At 39.0% G+C, this 22,501-nt stretch overlaps 1 protein-coding gene and 1 pseudogene across 1 annotated transcript in view; one reads left to right on the top strand and one right to left on the bottom strand.

The window, feature by feature from the left end:
* Bzw2 (basic leucine zipper and W2 domains 2) overlaps positions 1-22,501 on the bottom strand; it is a 41,640-nt gene that overhangs the window by 14,043 nt on the left and 5,096 nt on the right. Inside the window, exons 3-7 of the mRNA XM_005377337.2 lie at positions 18,161-18,337; positions 14,565-14,668; positions 11,539-11,604; positions 8,078-8,213; positions 3,507-3,616 (exon numbers count right to left, since the gene is read on the bottom strand). Of these exons, the coding sequence (XP_005377394.1) occupies positions 3,507-3,616; positions 8,078-8,213; positions 11,539-11,604; positions 14,565-14,668; positions 18,161-18,337 (593 nt within the window). The remainder of the gene's footprint in view (positions 1-3,506; positions 3,617-8,077; positions 8,214-11,538; positions 11,605-14,564; positions 14,669-18,160; positions 18,338-22,501) is intronic.
* On the top strand, positions 3,655-4,875 carry LOC102011964 (annotated as a pseudogene).

Genomic DNA, 22,501 nt, shown 5'->3' with positions numbered 1-22,501 from the left:
GAAATTTTGTCACTAATATTTTCACTACCACTCAAGAGCTTCCAAATATGGTGCGGGAGCTAATTTAATTTTATGGAGTTTCTTCTATGCATCACAAAGACTTGGTCCTTTCTACACAATAACTGTATAAAGTAGAAATCTGTCTACATGACAAGCTCAGCCTCAGTACAGTTTCGCTGCCTGACCCGGTTTATACTTCTAGAAATGTTCACGGGCAGAGCAACTGGCACCAGGGGCGATATTTATTTCACTCTGCGGGCTGCACTCAGGACTGCTCAGGAGAGTGACCGCAAAGTCTGATCTAAAGTTAGGTTTGGCAAAATATGAATAATAAAAATCATTACTCAGATTAAACTGAGGCAAAGTCAGTCTAAATCAGACCATGTCATTCTCTCTCAGCCACTCTCTGTGGCCTGGAACACTGTTTATATTTGTTGGAAAAACCTATTCTGCTTTCAGTTTTGTTTGTTTTTATTTTGAAGTACTAGGGATTGGAGCCAGGGCCTCACATATGCCAGGTCAGCATTCTACCACTGAGTCACATCCCCAGACCCCTCTTTCTTTAATTTAAAAATTTACTGCAGCAAGACATTTCCATTCATCCACTCAAAACCCTTCCCCTTACTGCAAACACATTCAGCCCATCATTCTTGCCACTTTCTGAAGCTGTTTTCTTTTAAGAGAAAAAAAAATTTCAAAACAAGGTAAGAGGAGTAACAATGGTTAATATACTACATATTGTTATCTTTAAATTAAGTACTTAGAGTACAAGACATCAGCATTTAATTGTCCAAACAATATTAGCACAAACCTTTCTTTTCAATGAACTAAGAGAAATTACTAGTATAACTATCTTATATACATATATATATAAATAAATAATTTCCTCTTTTGCTTTTCTTTTCCTTCTTTTTTCCTTTCCCCATCCCAGTTTCTCTTTCTTTTTGAACAGTTTCTTCCAATTTTACAATATATATTTACTATACATTTTGGATCTTATTTACTTTTTCAGGTTCTCACACTAGGGAGAAAATATAATGTTTGCACATGTGTGTCTGGTTTATTTCACTTAAAAGTATGGTCTCGAGTTACATCCATTTATCTACAAAAGTCTCCAATTTATCCTCTTTATCACTGCATAATACTCCATTATAAAAAAATCCACTCCTCAGCTGATGGGCATTTTGGCTGTTTTCGATTTAGCTATTACAAATTGTGTTGCTATAAACATGGGTGCACATGTATCACTGTGATTTGATGTTTTTAATTCTTCTGGGAAGATACCCAGAAGGGGCCTAGCCCCAACCCTTTAAAAAAATTTTTATTTTGAGACAGTATTTCACTAAGTTGCTCAGGGTTGCTTTGAACTTGTGATGCTCCTTCCTCAGCTTCTCGAGGAACCAGGACTAGGGGATGAACCAGCACACCTGGCAACATAAACAAGCGTTACTTTGGTACAAAGCCCGGTCATCTCATTTCTGGATTAAAGTCTCCCTGCTTTGCCCTTGTTCCTGATCAATTCTAATACCACAACCAGGGTGACTAAGAATCTAAAGCACAGTATATACACATTTTGCAAAGAGTATTTCAAAAGCTTCCATCTCACTTGGAATAAAAGCCCGTGCCTAGACGGCCTGGGCTGGCTCCTCCTCTGAACTATCCACATTCTATCGCCATGTCTCCAGGCCTACACATTTTCTTTCTTTTTTATAGTTCACACTCCTTCACCTTCTTCAAGTCTTTGCGCAAACGTTGCTTCATCACACAGGTCTTCCTGGGGCCTGGCAAATTGCTTCCCATATTCTCATACCTTAAAAGGCATCCTCACCCTTCTCAGTATCATTTTTTGCCATCTTTTATTATGATGTACATTTCACTTGCCTACTTGCTCAGTCTCCTGGAACAGAACATGCACCCGTAAGCGAGAGTCTGCTTATTTGTGTCCCGTCAGTATATCTAGTTCCCAGAAATATTCCAGTATATAATATACTTCAAATGTACTTAATAAATAAAGGAAGATAGCAACTTCTTCAATTTCTTAGTCATTGTTCCCTTTTCTAGTAAAATGGGACAGTTTCTTCCATTTTCACTTCTCTCTTAAGTGTAAATTTTTCTATACTACATTAGTAGGTGATTGCTAAAGTCTGGTAATATGCTATTTTTCTAAAATGTAGTAGCTCAGAGTTAAAGACAATTTCATCGCATGTTTGCACGAAACAGTTTATATTTACTCATCTTTCATAACTTTTGCCTCTATTAATAAGGATCTGTCCCCAAGTCTACCAGAATTTGCTATTCCTTTTTTGGTGGGGCTGGAGATCGAACCCTAGGACCTCACAAATGCCAGGCAAGAGCTCTATCACTGACCCCATCCCTGGATAACTTTCCTATCCTGCTCTATACTAGCACCACAGTTTCTAGGCTCATGCCTGGCACACAGTATGCATTCAATAAATATAAGCTAAATCAAAGTTATTATTGTTAGCAGAAATTCATTAGAATGTAGGCTTCAACGTTCTTCTTTATCATGACAAAAAGATGAACTTCCAGGGTCAAAGGAATTTTAAATGATTGAAAGTACAGTTATTCATATAGAAAATTATCTTCAAGTTCTCTTGAGGAGGGTTTTTGAACTAATTATTGGATTAGCACCCTTCCGCACTTAAACACACTGGAAGAGAATAGCACAGAACAGACAGTGCAGAGCACATGGCAGGGGTATTTTCATTTTAGACACTGTCTTAAAATTGCAAAAGCAGTTCTACTGGGAGAAACCTTTGTCATCTGCGCAGCTGTTGCTTCTAGCAGAAAGGAATTGTAGGGTGCAGACAGAAAATATAAAAACAAAGTAATTTTCTTGACTTTCTTTGAAAAATACAAAGATGGAGAAATAAAAATGTAATTTAGCAGTTGTGATCATGGAAGTTTCAAATTAACTGTAATTAACTTGTGTGCTTTCTTCCATAGCCAATTTCCAATCTTGTTCAAACTCTGATTTTGTTAGCAAACTACTTAACATATTTGAGATCACTGCTGCCCAAGATATTACAAGAATTTCACTTTGTGGGACTGACAGAATCTTCCCCTCCTCAGTGCTGGGGATTATACTCAAGGCTGTGCACACACAGGGAATTAAAAAAAAAAAAAAAAAAAGAAAACAAATCACACTGAAGAACTGGGTTTCCATAAAGTTATTGCTTATCAAAGACAGTTTTGATTCTGATAAAATATTAGCATCTTATAGCAACTAACTTCCAGATCTGAACAGCTTTCCATTCCCTGTGGTCCCTTAAGTTTATGAGGATATTTATTTGCCAAAGATGAAAACAGAATTAGTTTCTTTTGGCCAATTATACAGAATTAAAAGAAATGCTTTTCCAATTCAGCAGAGGCTCAGGTTTCTAAACTGTGCATAACACACAGGAACTGTCAAAGCTCTCCCAGGAGCATCTTGCTTACAGTCTTTTTTCTTTCTCTCTCTCTTTTTTTAACGTGAAGACACTTACAAGCAGCCTCTTGTCCAAGTTGGCTTTTCTCAAGGAAGAGGTAACGGAGTTGGCATCTTTTTCTGCCATCCAAGCTTTAAAAAGCTTGACAGCAAATGAGGCTGCAATGCCTGTTTAAAAAAAAAGAAGAAAATATCATTCCTTTAGAAACAAAACCACCGGGCAACGGTTTTTACTAGGTCTACTAAAATGGGCAAATAACTTGAAAGTCTTGATTTGACAGAGAGGGAAAATCGACGACCTGTGGGCACAGTTTTTTCTTTTCATTAGTACAAAGAGAACATCTTATGAGAAAGAAAAATTAAAATGGTTTTCAAAGCACACTCCCTGCTTCTATGTGTTTATTTTTACTTAGTCAAAAACCTATTTGAAGCTCAGTGTTCTCAGTCCTCTGCGTCACCTGAGGCTCACAGCATCTCACGTCCGTGACGGTGACCATCTCCTTTGGCTTTCTGAGCAGCACCATGGCAGGAGGCGAGACTAACCGCCTAACAGCAAGTGGCAAAAAAGGAGCCAAGAAGAAAGCGGCTGATCCGTTTTCCACGAAAGGTTGGTGGAAGGGAAAAGCACCTCCTCTTTTCAATGTACCAAATACTGCAAAACACTAGGCACACAACCAAAATGGCATCTGACGGCCTCGGGGCCTTGTGTTTGAAATGAAACTTGCTGACCTGAAGAACGAGGAAGGTGTATTTAGAAAATTCACACTAAATTATTGTGGCAAAACCCACCTGACTAACTTCCGTGGCACGGACCTCATGACAGAGTGTGTTCTCTGTTAAAAAATGGCAGGCCACGACTGAAGCTCATCTTGACGTCAAGTCTGCCAATGGTTATTTGCTCTTGTGTTCTGTATTGGTTTTACTAAAAAGTAAAAACCGCAACTATCAGATACAGAAGACTTCTTATGCTCAGCACCAACAGGTCCACCAAATCCAGAAGATGATGGAAATCATGGCCCAAGAAGTCCAGACAAGTGGCTTGAAGGAAGTAGTCAATGACTGGATTCCAGACAGCACTGGCAAGACACAGAAAAGGCTTGCCAGGCTCTCTGTCCTCTTCATAATGTTTTCATTAGAAAAGCAAAAATGTGGAAGCAGCCCAAGTTTACATTGGGAAAACTCATGGAGCTTCATGGTGAAACCATAAGTTCTGGAAAAGCTACTGGTACTAATGTGAAATAAGCTGGTGGATGTGAACCACCAGTTCAAGTATCTGTTTAATATTCAGATTTTCAAAAGTGACAAATAAAAAGTCCTGTTTGTGAAAATAAGCAAAAAAACCCAAACCAGACAGCACAATAAAAACCAGGAGACACAAAACTGCAGTGTCAACAGATGGCAAGTACTTTGCTGGTAAGTGACAGCAGTAAGCGGTTAATGGTGGCACACAGTATAGCTATGGATGCACACGCATCATTTACTTTGTTTCTCTTTTTTAAAAAAAGCATTTAAACATATTCATGAGTTAATCTATAAATACGGCTCTTTAAAATAAACCCTTTTTTGAATTTTTCCACCCTCAGTACCAGGGATTGAACCTAGAGCCTTTGCAATGAACTACATTCCTGGCCCTTTTCAAAATTCCTTACTAAGCCACAAGATATCAAGGTGGAATGCAGACTTGTAATCTCAGCCTCCTAAAGTGCTGAGATTAGAAGCACACGTAATATGCTCAGCTACTTTTTTGAATTTTTAAAGAAGTACTTACGCTAATCAGGAAACCATTGAATCATAGATCCATATTTAGTTATCAGCTATTTCCAAATATAAATAATCAGGTAACTAATACATGGCTCTTTTGTGAGCACTTCAAAATTCTAAATTTATGTTTCATTTACTGAAGAGTTATGGAGTGCCTGAAATGTTTAACTGATTTTCCTTAATTGACATCTTCATCCATTATTGGTTGGCTAAGCACCCTTTACTCCCTGTAAGAGAGAACCTGCATTTTGCCCAGGCCAGGTGACTTCTGATTAGTCTTGAGTCTTGGGAACACTTTGTATGCATGACTGATTGTGTAATGACCTAATTTCATTTGCCCACACTATCTCTTTGGTAACTGCTATTGGGCCAACACTGGTCATGTGGCCTATGTCAGCCAATCAGTGTCTTTATATGCCAGTTTCATGCATATCTTCCAGCTACTTGCAGATAAAAGTATTTAATTCATTTATCATTTACACAAACTCTGCTTGATATTTTTTTCAATTGAATAAACAGAGGAACCAAGTTAAATAAAATAAAATTTTAACTTATAAGCCAGAGAACTTTAAGGTAACAACTTATTGACATGGATTTATAGCATTATTAGTTTATAAAAATCAATATTAAAATTTAATGTAAATTTACATAATTAAATCATATTAAGACTAGGTTGTAATCTGCCTCACAAGAGAAACAACACTGTGGTCAGAAGCAGCAGTCTAAAATCTAGATTTAAACCCAGCACTCTGCACTGAGGGCAGCGCTTGGTGAGGTTTGGGAAATTTCTTTGTAGTCATTCGTCCAGCAAATGGAATGAACCTACCCTCTTGACCGTTTGCTGGACAGGAGGTAGGAGGAAGATAATTTCTTAACCCATTCCTAAATAGAAAACAGGAGTTTAAGTCTCTAGTTCCTCTAGTTTCTCAGGATGGTATAGTACAAGGAAAAAGAGTGTCACAGGTACTACATGTCATTTCCACAGCAAAGGCACGTCCTCCTCTCAATATTTAACTTTAAAATGCAAACATACAGAAAAGTCAAACGATATATATACACATACACATATATATGTATATATATATACACACACACACTTATATATATACTCTAGACTCTACATCTATTAATGCTTTGCTATATTTACTTTATTACATATCTGTCCATCTATCCATGTGATTTAGTTTTGGGTAGTACTTCAAAGAATGTTGCAGCAATTACTTGGATTTTTAATATACCTAGGAGAGCGATTATGTTGTAATGGCTAGGATAATTTAGTATCACTAATGTTCAAGGTTTAAATTTTTCCTTTGTGTGTGTGTGTGTGTGTGTGTAAATTGGTTAATAACCAGAAAGAAAAGGGAAGTACCAGAGTTTTCCTCCAAAAAACACATTCAAATATCCTAAGATTAACAACAGACTAATGCTAATTACAGAAAATAGACTGTCATAAATATGAGCCATTTTAGCCAACGTGGTAGATTAATCCCAGTAATCTGGGAGGCCAAGGCAAGAGGATCAAAAGTCAAGCCCAGTCTGGATAACTTAGAGATGTAGCAAGACCGCATCTCAAAATAAAAAGAATAAAACGAGCTAGGAATGTAGCTCAGGGAGAAAGCCTTGGGTTCAATCTCTGGGGGGTATGAGGGGTGCTTTAAGACAAACACTATAAAGAATCTCTGAATAATGCAGTGTGACTCTTAACTTACTGTATTTTTTCCTTAGCTATGAGAAAACTACAACCCCTTTCATTATAGGGATGAACGAGGCTGGGACTTGGTGTGTGTAGGAGGACAATTTTTAAAGTCTTAGAATTAACAGATGTTCTCACAAAAGTTACATTAATTTATTTTTTAATGAAAAATAACTGTTTGTGTTGCATTATAATTTGAATATCACTATCCTCCCAAAAGAAAACAGCCTACTTTTTGTTTTATTCTGTGAGCAAGTCATTGTATGCATACCTTTCCAGTTCTCAGAAAAGCCTCTTTCTGCAGCAAGCATGAACTTCTTTCCAAAAATACTCATTGTCTTTGAGACAATGGAGATCTCCAGTGTGATCAGAATGAGCATCTGAGACTGTTTCCTCAGATCTAGAGAGGAAACTCTTCAGGAGAGTGGCCATGTGAGGGTGGGATAATTTTTAACCTCATACTTTTGATTACTACATTTTTCTCTTTATAATTGTTAAAACTTTATTGGTACACGTTTGCAAGCCATGCAGTTTACAGTCTGCTTGGGTAATGGTTGCATGTTTGTTTCATTACATGGGGGTCAGTGTTACAGACACTTTATTACAAAAAGAATAAATGCTGCATATAGCACGAGACACTACTGGTCAGTGAGGCACTGTCACAGCAAAGTGTGGAGGAGCATCTCAGTTGAAAGAGATGGTTCGGACGTGATTGATCCTACTATAGTCAACCTAGGCATTGAGATTTTGTTTCTTTGCTTGATTTTGGTGGTACTGGAGATACAATCCCAGTCTTCTGCATGCTAAGCAGGCACTCTACCGCTGAGCTAAATGCCAGTCTTTCCTATTTTCAGACAGTGTTGCTAAACTGCCCAGGCTGTCCTTGAACTTGAAATCCTCCTGCCTCAGCCTCCCAAGCAGCTGAGGCTATAGGTATGCAGCACCACATCTGAACACACCGAATTGTAAGATTTTGGTTTTAAGATTGTAAACGAAGATTCCAGTCTTTGCCTATGTATAGCTGTGCATGTTTTTCCTTCTGCTTTCTTACTGTGAACATGTACACTCTTTGTACTATTTACAGGCAGTAGAAGACGCTGACAAGAGGTACTGGTATTTTTCCACCTCTGCCCCCTTTCTCATTACATTTGCCAGTGAGACACGGGGCACGGTACCTTCTTTGACTAAGCTGTCGGTGAAGAGGCTGGTGAGGATGGTGGCGGGAAGGGTGCCGTTGCCCAGCAGGATTCCAGACAGCATCGCCAACTTTGTCTGCTCTGTTTCAGAAAAGGCTTTAAGGAAGAGGAGAAGCTGTGGGTCAAACAAAAGAAAGCATGTCGATACAGCAAAGGACCAAAGTGGGAGAATGACGCGCGGACGCACATCCGCCCCTGCAGCCCCGCACAGCGGGGTGTGTGCAGAGCAGAGAGACACACTGGAAATGCACGCGTTCAGTTACACCACACCCTACTGGAGGCAGTGTGATCTGACCCAGCACTTTCCCTCTATGTCCGTTCATACATGGCTATAAAGATTTAGGAAAGAAAAAGACATCTGCAGAGCAGTGTATGTCATTTACATGTGGCCACATACACAGGGTGATCAAAAAATCAGGTGAATGTTTAAAGTAAAGAAAACTCACAGTCAAACACACTTTGCTAAGTACAATGGGGAGTGTGACAACCGAGGGGGAGTATTCTGAGGGTGGTTAATGGCAATGGACATTTCACAGTAATACATTTTCAAGTATTTCAACATTCACCATATTTTCTGATGATACTTCCTGCGTGAAAAAGGCTGAGGACACATAATGAGCATAATGATTTCTGCAATACACTGACTTGCACGCTTTTTCCAGTTGTGGTGCTATCACCCCACACGTGTGATCATTTTTGTTTTTTTTGAGGAGTAACAAAATTCTCATGGTAAGAAAACAAAACCAAAACCACTGTCACCATCAATAACAATACTGCAAGGAATCTACGCTAAGATTCTGACGTCCAATATTCACTTTTCTGAGCTCTCAGCATATAACAGTGCTCACAGTAACAATGCTGGAAGTGGAAAGGATCTTCTAAATTCTTGATTTTTTTAAAATACTTAGATCCAAAACCTATTTCTTGGCTTAGTTTTACTACCCGCCTCTGCGGTGAAGCCAATGGAACACATGAGGTAAAGGGACTGCTAAATAGGCTGCAGGAAGTCCTGAGGTGCGGGGTGGGAACAGCAATTTTGGCCCAAGGGCGGGTGAGGCCGGGGGGAGTGAGGGTGCTCCTTGAGCCTTTGAGTGCCAGGGCTCCAATCCTTCTTCCCAAATAGTCAAGGGAACTGAAAAAGGGGTAACTCTAGAAAGTCTGAGAGTGGCAGCCAAAAGCAAACGGGATTGCTTTCCATTCTGAATTTTAAGAGGGATCAGTCTTGTGGGCTGCCCTCCTTTTTCCTAACTCTCCTCTGCTATGTGCTTTGACTGTATGCCAGGCGTCTTCTCCATTTTATCACTTAGGCCCGGCACCAAGTTCTCCTGTGACTACTACTACTCAATTTAGGGACCTGTTGATATTTTTATCATTTGGCACCAATGAAAAATAACCAGTATCGATACAGACTTAAGTACTTACATGTTGATGACTTGATTCTTCTGATAACTCTGTGAGGTAGGTAGGTAACAGTAATTTATTATCCCCCAACAGTTGAGGAATTACGATGTTACAGGAAGGTTATGGGACTGTCCAAATATTTACATTATGAATAAGTGGCAGAACTAGGATGAAAATCGTCCAGCTGACTTCCATCCATACCTATCCAATTTTCAATGAATTAAAAATTCCCTAAAAGCCAGAGATCAAGGGAGTGAGTGCATCAAAGACCAAAGCTCCACGGAGCACCAGGAGTAGATGAAAGGAATACTCATTCATCTAAAAAATCTACTTCATCATGTACAATCATTTTAAATAATCACACTGTTCAATGGTCCAATATTATAATCATGTTTTTCAACAGAGATGGCTCTAAAATATAGAAACACTATGCAAAAGAAATCCTTTTCAACAGCTTACCCAATGCACAAGTAAAATAGCTAGGCATGTTTTCAAGGTTAAAATGAGCTGAGAGGTAAAAATGTAAGTGGTAATAGTGTTTATTTGAACTTTTTATATGCCTCTCCTATGTGGATCCCTTTATTTAAGTACTTGTTATTTTCTAAGCACTGGGCAGGGCAGTGGACAATTACCCCCATTTAAAATCTTTCCATATAAAAATTAGTATATAGTTGTGGAATGAGATCTTACAATGTAGTATAATATAAAGATGGGAAAAACACCCTGTAATCAAACTCCCTTAGAATTAACATCATTAGCAGTTTGACATGTGTTCTTCCAGATTTTTAAGTGCACAAATATGTGTACATATACATATATTTTTTATAACGTAATATGCTGACAGAAGTAAAAACTTGCTGGGGACTTCAGGGAAGCCGGCAGAGTGCTAGGCAGCAAGAAGAAAAACCTTGCTGAGTGAACCAGACACCCTTCTGATCACACTTTCTGTGCATGCACACCTACAACAGTGTTATGACACAGTTTGAATGTCCTCCGAGGATTTGTGTGTTGAAATTTAATTCCACTGAGGTATTGAGAGGGCAGGAACTTACTGCAACTATAATATGTACAGGGGGCCCTTGGGACATGATCAGGGTTAGACAGTCATGACTAACTCCTGGTAGCTGGACAGGAGGAGGGAGAAGGGACCAGGACCTACACGTGCACACATGCACCCCCATCTCCTGCCATGAGACGCCCAAGCTAACATAGGACTCCTGCAGCAAGAACACCATCACTCAACCTTGAACCGGTAGAATTATGAGCTGAAATAAACTTGTTTTCCTCATAACTCACCCAGTCTATGCTATTGTATTAATGGCAACAGAAAATGGACTAATAGAAACAGTTTCGATTCCTAAATATGAGAAAACAGGAACAAAGAAATTACCTTGACCAAGGCCAAACTACTAAGTTATTTTGCACTTTTTTTTTTTTTTTTTGAGACAGGGTCTTACTTCATAATTCTGGCTGGGCTTGAACTCACTACGTAGGCCAGGCTGGCCTTGAACTTGTGGCAATCCTCCTTCCTTAGCCTCCTGAGTGCTGGGATTACAGGTGTGAGCCAGCACGCCTGTCACTTAATTTATTACAGGTATTTTTTCCTCATCAGTTTTTGTAGCTATGTCTCACTCTTATTGCCTAACGTTCCTTCTAATATATGGATAGGCTATAACCAGTGTCCTACTACTGGTTATAGCCAATTTAAGTTACTTCTCAACACTGTGATAAACACCCTTATGCATATAGCTTTACATTACACCTACTGTCCTTGAATATCTGGAATCTCTAGTTTTCATTGTAAGCTCTGTGATACTTAAGATCATACTCTGTAAAACTATCCCTATTAAACAAAGCACTGTTTCACATTAAATATTAATTAAAAAAGCCCAGGGTAATCACATACTTCCTCCTTAGCATTTAGCTAATGCTTTGTCACACTAAATCATTTATGCCACAAGCTTTTCTTGGAGTATCACTGCGCGTGCCCCTTCATTCCTTCACTTCAGAGGAGCAGGAATTACATTTGAGTCTGTTACCTTTTTCATTTCATCTTCAAATGCCTTTTCCAAATACTTGTATCTCCTGATGAGTTTATTGAAGACCTAAACATAAAACAGAAAATATGATATAAACAATTTAAGAATCCACAGAAGTATAGAAACTCACCTTAACTACCTCACAGATCTATAATAAGTATAAACATTCATATAGAGCTATAAAAGCTGTAAGCATTTTAAAGGCATTCCTATGACATAGGGAAAGAATAAAATCAAGAATAAAATCCTTTATCTAAAGGATAAAACAAATTCATTCAAGAAAAGACTGGGTAGAAAAACCAAAAATAATGTGATGACAGTAAGAATGAATAGGACTTTTAACATGTAACACAGAGAATGAAGACAGTAACTAACAGGGAGGGGTCATGATGACAGAGACAGAGGCGGGCTGGGGAGACAGCAGAGTCGCAGGCAGATTATACTCTACACAGGTCACGGACGTGTTTCTCACAGACAAGCAGGAATCACTGTAATGGACTAGCAATGAAGATTACTGGCCTCCTCCCTAGGATCTGCCGCTCCGACAGCTCCATTCTAGACTAGACGAAAGTGGACTGTTTTCATTCAAATAAGCATCTTGTAAATATGGATTACCTTTCATGCCCATGGATATGCTTTCTGAATAGGGCTCCTTTTTCTTATATCTAAATGAGTTACTCGTACAATTTTTTTTTTCCAGTACCGAGGATCGAACTCATGACCTTGTGCTTGCCAGGCAGGCACTGTGCCACTGAGCTAAATCCCCAGCCCCTACTCCTACAATTTTTGGTGTATTTTGTAATGTAATTAAGATAGAGCTCAAAAGTAAAAATTATACTAGCACTTTAAGGCAAAAGAATAATGAAGCAGGCAGGGAATTGATATGCAGTAAGAAAAAACACTGCATTAAAATCTTACAGTTTGATGTCCAACTGACACTAGAACTCACATTTCTTAACATGAATGAATAGGAAAAATACTTCTCTTTATCCAAGAGTGATTATCTAAATAGCCACAAGTAAATGTCCACATCAGAGAACAAAAGTCATCATTTAACAAAAGGATTTTCCAATGAGCTAACAGCTTATAAGATTTATCTCCCCTCACATATCCTTTATGTACTCTCTCTCTGCTTGACAGCCTCATTCACCAGGTTTTTCTGTTCATCTGTAAGTATTCAATGAATTTTAAACTCAAGCGAGGTATCAAATTGTTTTCTCTTTCCAATATCCACAACCCAAATGAAAAATGAAATCATTTGTAAAAAGAAACCATTCAATTTAGATATAATGAAGAGGCAAACTTCACTACTTGTTTGTGGAAATAGCTGTACAGATTTTTTTCTACTTTTCTTTCCTTCCAATGGAATTGAAATAATGAATAATATACCTTGTATCTGTATTAATTTCACCCGGAAAAAATTCAGTGGGGAAGGTGAGAGACACTGTTACTTGGCAGATATGGAAACCATAGCTAAGTATTCAGATTCAGTATCTGAATTTAGAAACTGTGATACTTTGTGAACTGCCCTTATCTGATACAGAAAAAGGCAACTGCAACATTTAAAAACATCAACTTTTGAAGGAAGGATACTTGTTTCCATGTATTTCTTCTCACAGTGTTTCTGTTCATTGCATAGTAGCAGAGACAAAGATTTTTTAGAGGACAGATTAAATTCTGGTCCACTGGATTCTGTCTACTTCATCTTTTGTACTATGAAAAAATATTTCTCTGGGTGCGGTGGCCTACAATCTCAGCACTTGGGAGGCTGGGGTAAGAGGATCATTAGCAGTTTGAAGCCAGCCTGAACTACACAGTGAGACCCTGTCTCAAAAGAAAAATACCTCAGTTTTTATGTTATACATTTCTTAAATAAAAAAAGGGAAAAGAAATCTTTGCTAAAATAGCATGTGATTAAAAATAATGCCTAAAGTTTAGATTGTTAATGGCCTTATATCCCAAATTACTTACCATCACATGCTTTGCACATTTAATAATTAAATGAAAGACACAGTCTTTACAGCCTTCTTTCACTTAGCTGTGGTTAATTCCTACGGCCTTTTCCAACGCATATACTGCAATGAGTATAACAAGATTTGTGACCCAAGTCTTGCTCACTTAATGGTTGAGCTGAGAATAACTGACATCTGAGAACAGGAACACGCCAACCCTACTACTGCTGGTTGTAACACGTTTATGCCCAGCTCTAAAAGGCGACGCCTAATAGGTCCATTTTATATTCTCACCACCTCCAGGCTTTTATTAGGACTAATAACTACCTGATTTTTTACCAAGCAAATGCATACAAAATGCTCTGATTTTACTAAGAATTTCTTTAGTACCAATTATTTCGAACATTTTTTTACATTTTGGGGTGGGGAGAGGATTGTGTTTCTTTTGAAATGCCTGTATGTATCTGTTACTAATAGGTCATCTTTTTAACTTATTGACTTGCAATTTTTATTTAATCTAGATATTAACCTTTTATAGATCTAATGCAACAAAAATAGCCTCTTGCCTTTTTCTTAGCTATATGGTAATCTTTATTAATACAAATTGCCAAATTGCACTTAATCTTCTATTGTTTTTTTTTTTGTTTTGTTTTCTTGCTTTGGCACTACAGCCAATACTACAATGACTATCACTGTAGGTGCCATTTCATACATGGGTAAGCACAGCTTGGAGGATGGTCTGAGAGCTGAAAGTACTGGGTCAGAGGGAATGTGCTATTATATTCTGAAAGATATTACTTTCCCCTAAAAGACAGAACCAGCTTACACTCCCACTGGCTCTTGCTTTGTGTACCTGATATCCTAATCCCTGACAGGCAAGTGGTTCAAAATAAAAAAAAAGCTTTCTGTTGTTTTTAAGCCCACTGTCTTATTGTGAATGTAACTCAGTGTCTTTTCACATGTTTAAGAACATCCCTATTATGAATGTGGGCTACAGAGTTTTGTTTTCCTCAGTCCTGTTCAAACGCTTCCCCTCTTCTAAAACAATGGCAACCTCTCAATGCCAGGCTCTACCTGAGCATAGTTTCGGATGGTTTCATGATCTTCATTTGCTGAAAACACACAGTGGTTGGTCATCTTGGTCTTGTCGCCATCATCTATGCGTGTTCCTCCAGGGGCTGAAAAGAGAAAAATTACAGTTAGTGCAATACCAAAATGAGAAGAACATTTGAGGAACACAGCAATTCCTGTACGTCAAGGAAAACAGTAAGAGATGTACACTAGGAGTCTCACAAAATTCCGCAGAATGTTCCTGTGTAAATATATACATGTACAGTGTAATACAAACCAGTTGTTCCATTTCATATGACAACCACAGCATCTAACGTGGTTGCTGCACAGCCTTACATCTTCTTGATCTTATCACTTTGAATCTAATTATTTCCAAAGTGTATCTTTAACCATGGGAGCCAAACAGCAACCTTAATTCAGTAAATTTAATTCAATCATCAGTCACAGAACAATTCCTGATGTTACTCATGTTAGGATGTAGTTTTGGGGGCTCAATATTTTGTCAGATTCTGCTTCACCTAACTATGGGACTGTCGAGATCTGACACTAATAGAGCTGTCTGGTTTTCACTCAGGTATGTATTAAACCTGGTCCTTCTTCATTAACCCAGCTATCTACGCACCGCTCAACAGCGTGTACTCAGCCTTCTGTATCTGATCACTCAACAGCTGCACTGCTAACGATTTTATTCTCTCTTATCTTTTTTCCTCATGGACTAAACTGACTAGAACAAAGGATGCCTTTTTCTCTACAATTCAATTTTCTATATTCAAGAGCTTCACCTCCAACTTTCAATGGTGGCCATTATCAGCACTGATTGATTAGAAGTGCAGAATCAGAACATTAGGTACTTTTGTTTTCTGATTCTATTTCACTGTAATTAGGGTAGAAGTATTGACCAGGTCAAGTCAGAGTAGTATCTTTCATATGCTTAACAAGTATTTGTAGCATATATACTTATACCAGCTGCTGTGAAGGGCACCAAGGATACAACAATGATCAAAGCTGAAAAGACACGTTACCTACTCACCAGCCACTTTTTAATTATGTGTAAATATAAGGGTATAACTGCCTTGATTGAACTTGTGATATCAGAACTTTGGATGAGAAGGGCTATATGTAGCCACCTTTGCTGCAGACAGAGGCAAATGAGAATTCAACTGAGTTACACTTTCCTTAGGTAATGCATCCTTTATGGGCTTCAGACTCCAGCAGTTTTGGAAATAAATTAGTTTTTAGAGAAGTCAGTTCCTTCAGGAGTCTATTTTCATTCAATTAAGTTATGCATAAGATTTAATTAGCCCCTTTTAATGAACACACCACCTGGAACAAAATTTTATTAAGATGGTAATCTTCTAAAAACTCTGGGCTAACTACTCCTATCTGATAAAAATTACATAACTGAAAAGCATGATTTTGAAAGCACAGCCTGTGCTTTTGCATTCTTTTACATAACAGAAACATGTTATATACGTGTTATATATTACCATAATTCCACTTAAGATTATTTTTCCTGACACTGAAACTAAGGATTAACTGCCACTTATAAATGCTAACTTTTCTTAAAGCCGAAGTAAAAGACAAACTATTTGTTGTAACTGTTGCACCAAGGGGAAAACTGAAAGACTGACAGTTAGTGATTCAAGAACAATCAAGGGAAGATAAATGTTTCTGTAGGTATACAAAAAATTCCTACATATTTGATAATTAAACACAGTGTTTATATTAAAAGAATGCACCTGGCTGGCTTCATCAATTATATCATGAACCTGGACTCAGTAGACATCTCGGCTCGTGCAGCCTGTGCTAGTGAGCTAGTTGTCCCAAACAGATTGCTCTGCCCGCTTCTAGGAAGCAGGGGCAAAGTGTAAGGAACGAAACTGGACTGCGGAAATTAACCTGCTGATCATGGTAAATAAAGCCCTGAGATAATCCATGCAAGATGCACAGAGAATTTACCACATGTTGGGGAATGGTAACAATTAAAAGCAGGAGTCAAGTGAAGCGGCATCCAGAGAAGTCACTGATGAGAGGGAAGAGGACACAATAGCTCAAAATGACAGAAGGGTCAACGGTGTTGCCCAGAGGTCACGTGGTGCTGAGACGCTGCATACGGCTGGAACTGCGTACAACAGCAGTGAGCGATCTGCCTGAACACTAACAACAACAAAACTAATTCAGCATGTAATGGAAATCGGGGCAGAGGGGCTTGGTACTAAATGAAACCATGCACCAAAAAAGGAATGATGGTTGTGGCAGAAAGAGCCAAGGCTTCGTGCAGCCTGTTCGCTGCAGGAATTGTGCCATTAAGTTCCTCATTCAGACATGGTTGAGGCCATACCCATCAGGGATCTCTCTCAGAGTGTCCTCAATGCTTCTGTGCTTCGAAGGCTCTATATGAAACACAGTACTGTGTGAGCTGGGCCATGCCCAGTCAGACAGAGCTCCCCCTTCAAAGCCTCAGAGTAGCAAACACCCTCCACCCCTATCTTGAGCCACTAGTGCCAGCCCTGGACTTCCACTGAAGCCCATTCAAGGGGCTAAGTCCTATGGACTAGGTAAAAACTATCTTGGTGGGGGGAGTTCAAAATGGAAATTACGCTTGAAATAAGAGCTCAGCAGAGCTTTCCCATCAAAAAGGAGGAACGATACACCCTTGTTTCAAAGTCCAGAGTGAGCTGGTTTAAGCCCTGTTTCTCAACGGAAGGCACAGAATTGGGGCAGAGCAACTTCACACTGTGTTCATTGTGCTTGGCGCAGCGGAGCAGGAAGCATACCTGGGCCCCACTCCCAAGTCTTCATAATAATCAAAATGCTCCCGCACATGTGCAAAGGTCCTCAGACAACTGGAAATTGCTGGCCTAGGAAAAGCGACCACTCCTGGTGATTTACAGCTACCACAGGAACTAATTATTAGTAACGAAGACCTGAGAAGGCCCAGGACAGGAAAAACAGGTGGTCACCTACAGGTCTTCTGAAGCCCTCTTCCCAAAGGCCTCTGCTCTGCGATGCACAACCTTTACTCTGCTTTCACAGGCCTATGATAATTACAAATCGTCTACCTTTAATCCTTCTAACTAAGTACAGCATTCACAATTCAAATGATTTTTTAGAAACTAGGCTAATCTATATTTCTTGATACTGTGTTATTTATGGGCGAAATGGCACTGACAAAACCTTGGAGATTGGGATGAGATTCAAAGGAAAAGATGCTTGCTGTGCGTCACTTGGGCTCACTAAGCACACTGAAGGATCTAGGTGACACACAGTCACACGCTTCCGCGGAGTTAACACGTTTATGGCCCCTCCATCAACATTTAAGGATCAGGAACGTATGGGACAGTTGGCTTCTAGTTAAAGCAAAGTCGCGAACTGTTGTAACGTCAGCAGAAACGCTTCGGTTCTATGCCTTTATCAACCAGGAAACATTTTAACCCACATTAATGCCATTCCAAGCTGTAACTGAGGTAACAATTGTAGACCGCATTTGCATTTTTAAATCAACTCTAGTGAGTGGCAGCTTATTAAGATTCTCTCCTATAAGTAAATGTGACAGCAGAACCGAAGTATGTATGAAGATGCCGTAGTGCGTGGCTTACCCAACATGCTGCCCGCCACCAGGATGTCGAAGAGTGTGTCTGCATAGCGACGATAATCTAATCTTGAGCCTGTGGAGTCCAGAAATTTGGCTACAGCTTCAAGGTCATCACCAGCTTCATTAAGCCCCTGGACAAGTGTATCCCTGAAGACTGTGGGTTCGAATTTCTCTTTTTCATCTAAAATGCAAAAAAATCATGATTATCCCTTTAGCGCACACCATCTCCCCAAAGAACCACACTGCTCTTTGTTCATTGTTGTTTACTTCACAGAGTGATTATTTAGAAACTGAAGGACAATTTAAAATTTTCTATCAGATTTCCATGTTTAGAAACAACTTGTTCAAACACTTACCCAAGCAATAATGTATTCCTGTTTAGAGGCCACAGAAATACTTCGACTCTCTAACTCATAAATAATGAAATTAATGTCTATTCATTTATGTCATTCGTAGGTTAGGCCAATGTGAATTACTAACTCTAACCATCAGAGAAAAAACAGTGTAACAGGAAACTTAAATTCACAAGATGGAGAAAGAAAATTACCAGAAAAATCACCAAAGAATATAGGAAAATATAAACATAAAGATGAAGGGATGACAGGGATGAAGTAAGAAGGGCCATCTCTCTTCTAAGATAAGTAATTCTAGAGTACTTGAATATTTAGTAGTATGTGTTATGAACTATATATGCATATTTATAGTCTTGGAGCAGACATTCTAACCTTTGTGCCTTCCTGACCCCTTGACATTCTTAAGAAGTACTGAAGATTCCAAAGGGCTTTTTGTTCATGGAGGTTATATGCACAGCTGCTTATTTTATTAGGCTTTCAGCTAGAAAATTTTAGAATATTTATTCATTTTTTTTAATGCCTGGCTTAATCAGTAGATGGAAGGATTCTTATAGCCACTGAATTTAACCTCGTCTAATAGCACACATTCTATAGACTAGAAGACTACGGTAATTCATGGGACAATGTGCAAGAGGTAAATAATAAATAACATCAGAATCATTATAAAAATGGTTTTGACTCTGGGGATCTCTTGATAGGGCCTCAGAGGTCGTAAGGAAATACAAATATTACACAGCCTTCTATCCTCAAGGGACACTGATAAGACAAGTATGGCGCAATCACAAGAGCACACGTGAGAGGCGTAAGTGAAGGGCTGCAATGAGCAACGAGGGAGAAGGGGCAAGGCGCGGTGAGGTCAGAAACCCGGGAGTCGGGGCAGTTTTGGTCTCACCCCTAGAGATGCAGTACTTCCCGCAGGAAGCTGATGTGCAGCCGGAAGCTGAGAGAGCAGGACAAAAGAGGAAGAAGGAGGGACAGACATTATAAATGAATACACTGAATAAAAGTGAGTCCTTGGAAATAAAACATGACAGAGGAGTGAAAAACTCAATGAAACAACTGAAACAAAAAGCTGAGAATCTCTGCTAGAAACTAGAAAAAAGGTCAAAGACCTAGAAAACAAGAACAAAAAACAAAAAGGGCAGACCAGTCAAATATCCAAATAAAAAATATGGCAAAAAGGACAGAATTTGTAGTTATTTTAAACATTTCAAAAAAAATTTCACAGAACTGAAAAATGTCCAACTAAAAGGCTGCCAGAGAACCCAGCGTAGTGACGGAAGTAGACGCCCACCGAGCTAGGTGCACCCATCAGGATGTACTTCAGAAGACCGGCACAAAACAACTATCTGAATTTTTGGGGACAAATAAAGCAAAATAAAAAAGCAACAACAGGGGCTGGTGATTTAGCTCAGCAGCACAGCGCCTGCCTGGCAAGCACGAGGTCATGAGTTTGATTCCGGATACCGGAAAAACAAACAAACAAACAAAAGCAACAACAAAAATAAGCTACACAAAATATCAAGAAACAAAATGACATGAATTGCTCAACAATTCATAAAATATCAGAAACCAGAAGGAATTTCATCAAAGCTCCGGAGAAAACAATTTTTCTAACCCAGAATGCTAGTGCTTGGCCAAACCATTCATCAAGAGCAAGAGCAAAGTTCACATACACTGAAACATTCAAAGCCTCAAAACTGGAGAACAACTAAGGAGTAGGTCAGGAGGGCCTAGAAAAAAGACAAGGAAGCACGTAAAAGACAGGCGATCCGCACTCTTGTGGGAAAGGGTGAAAGGGCATTTCAAACATTCCAAGCTGACAGCTCTACAGCTGGCTTAGTAACCTGACCAGGAGTGAATTCTTCAATACATAATATATGACAGGACAGAAGAGTTCCTTCAATAAACTCGCACTGCTAGAATCCCTAAAGTTCTTTCTATCAAGAGATTTGTGCGACAAAGGAAAAGGCTGACTTGCTTCAAGGCTCAGAAAACTAAGCTGAAAGAAGTGAAATTATTAGATTTATTTAATACAAAGATAGTGAAATAATTCCAGAAAAAAATAAATACCTGTTCAGCTGTGACTAGCATGTACAAGGTCATAAAAACATAAGCCTAAGCACTGGTCTAGCTGCAATTAGTATGTCATGAAAGAGCAGAGTAGCAGGGCACAAGCCACACCGGAGGGTGCAGGCAGGGAGAGAAATGATGCCTCAACTTCTACCCTAGGAAGTGAGAATTTAAACACAGCAGAAAAGCCAAGGGACAGCCATATAAGAACGCCGTTTGGCAACATGAATGTAAATGTCAAAAGCAGCAGTTAGAAGAGTTGAAAGAGTTCCTCTGGGGAGTAGGCTTGCTGTTGTTATAACATGTCTTACAGAGCTGTTTGACTATTTAAACCATGTGCTTGCATAATTTTGATAAAATTAAAAGTACATTTAAAAACCAAACTGTCTGGCTCGTACAGACTGACTGCTTGGAGTTTTCTAAGAGAAGGGATGGGTTATAAAAGTGGTTAACACGGCTGACATCAGCCTCAGAACCAGAGAAGAATGGCATTCCCAGTACCAGTTGGAGTCACAGGGTGTGAGACGCCATAAAGACTCACATAAATTAACTGGAACAATATTTGTCATACACAAAGGATAGAAGGTCTTTCTGATGCCGTAAGGAAAACATTATGCAGCCTCGGTCATGCAAATGCCGATGGGGGTGGGGGGTATAATTAGGGTCTTGTTGTGGCGAGGGGGAGGGGAAATAGATAAGCGCTCCGGAGGAGAGGAACGCGTTCCATGGGACTGGAGGAGGGGGAAACTATCTCTGAGCAAGAGGAACCCACTGGAAGGCAGAGATAACTTCATCCTTATTCAGGCTCTGGCCAAAGGGTAATTCCTCCTCCTAGGAGAAACATTTTTTCCCCTTTTCTATGAGAACATTCCAAGTGAAAAGACCACAGGCTGTTTATGAAATCTTGTGACCAGCTTCCAAAGTCAACTGAGGCCATCCTTGTAAACACACTACGAGTTTGGATGTTGTTGCGGGGGGGTAGGTCAGGTTTTGATGATTTGAAAATTATGAATTGAGGTACTGGGAATATAAGTAGGGTGAATGAGAAAAAAACACAGGCTACGCTGAGAATCTCTACCAAAGACTCCATTTTGAATTTAAGAGATGAATTTTAAAAACTTGTGTTTCTAAAAAGGCCTTCATCCCCCCATTATAATTTTCCTAAAGAATTGCCAAGGAAGAGGAAAAGTTAAAGAAAACATATCATGGCCAAGAATACTTCAACACTGAGCAATAAAGCATTCTGTCAAAGGATCACTTATATATTACAAGGCTTGGCTATCTTAGAAGTTCTGACGGCATCAGAGAACTAATATTCTTTCATTGGCTGAAAAAAATCTCCCACTTGAGAAGACAGTCTCCATTGAGAGGAAAAGGAAACTCCCACACGAGAAAATGGCAAGAACACCAACGGGAGTCCAGGGAGCCAAGACATTTTACCCAAAGATTCCTTCCTATCTGGAGCAACAATATTATCATATAGTTTGTATTTCATTTGAGAATGGACTAGCACAAGTACTTACAAACTCCTAACAAAAATATGCCATTACCTCCTTAACAAACCTCCCTTGAAGTAGAAAGTATGGTCTGTAATTGATACTGCTAGTGAATCACAAGTATGACACTGAAGAATTAGTCATAATAGCCTTTGCAGAGAAACGGCCTATTCTCGACACTCAAATATGCCTGTGTGTTATCTAATTATACTGCTTGTTGTACAAACTATGGCAACTGGTAAACACAGCATCTGCCCAATCTGTTAATAAATTGATGAATAACATATCCTGTATGTCTTCCTGAAGGCTGCTAAACTATAGTAAGAAGTATCATGCATTTTCTAATTATACATGCTACTTTTATGTATTTTAAGGTTTAAAGGTTTATTCAGTTACTAACTCCACTTATGGTAAATTTTCTTT

This window comes from Chinchilla lanigera, unplaced genomic scaffold (assembly GCF_000276665.1).
Source record: "Chinchilla lanigera isolate Chin_1 unplaced genomic scaffold, ChiLan1.0 scaffold00009, whole genome shotgun sequence".
Lineage (NCBI taxonomy): Eukaryota > Metazoa > Chordata > Mammalia > Rodentia > Chinchillidae > Chinchilla > Chinchilla lanigera.
The sequence above is the reverse complement of the archived record's forward strand: the minus strand, read 5'-3'. Positions and strand labels throughout refer to the sequence as shown.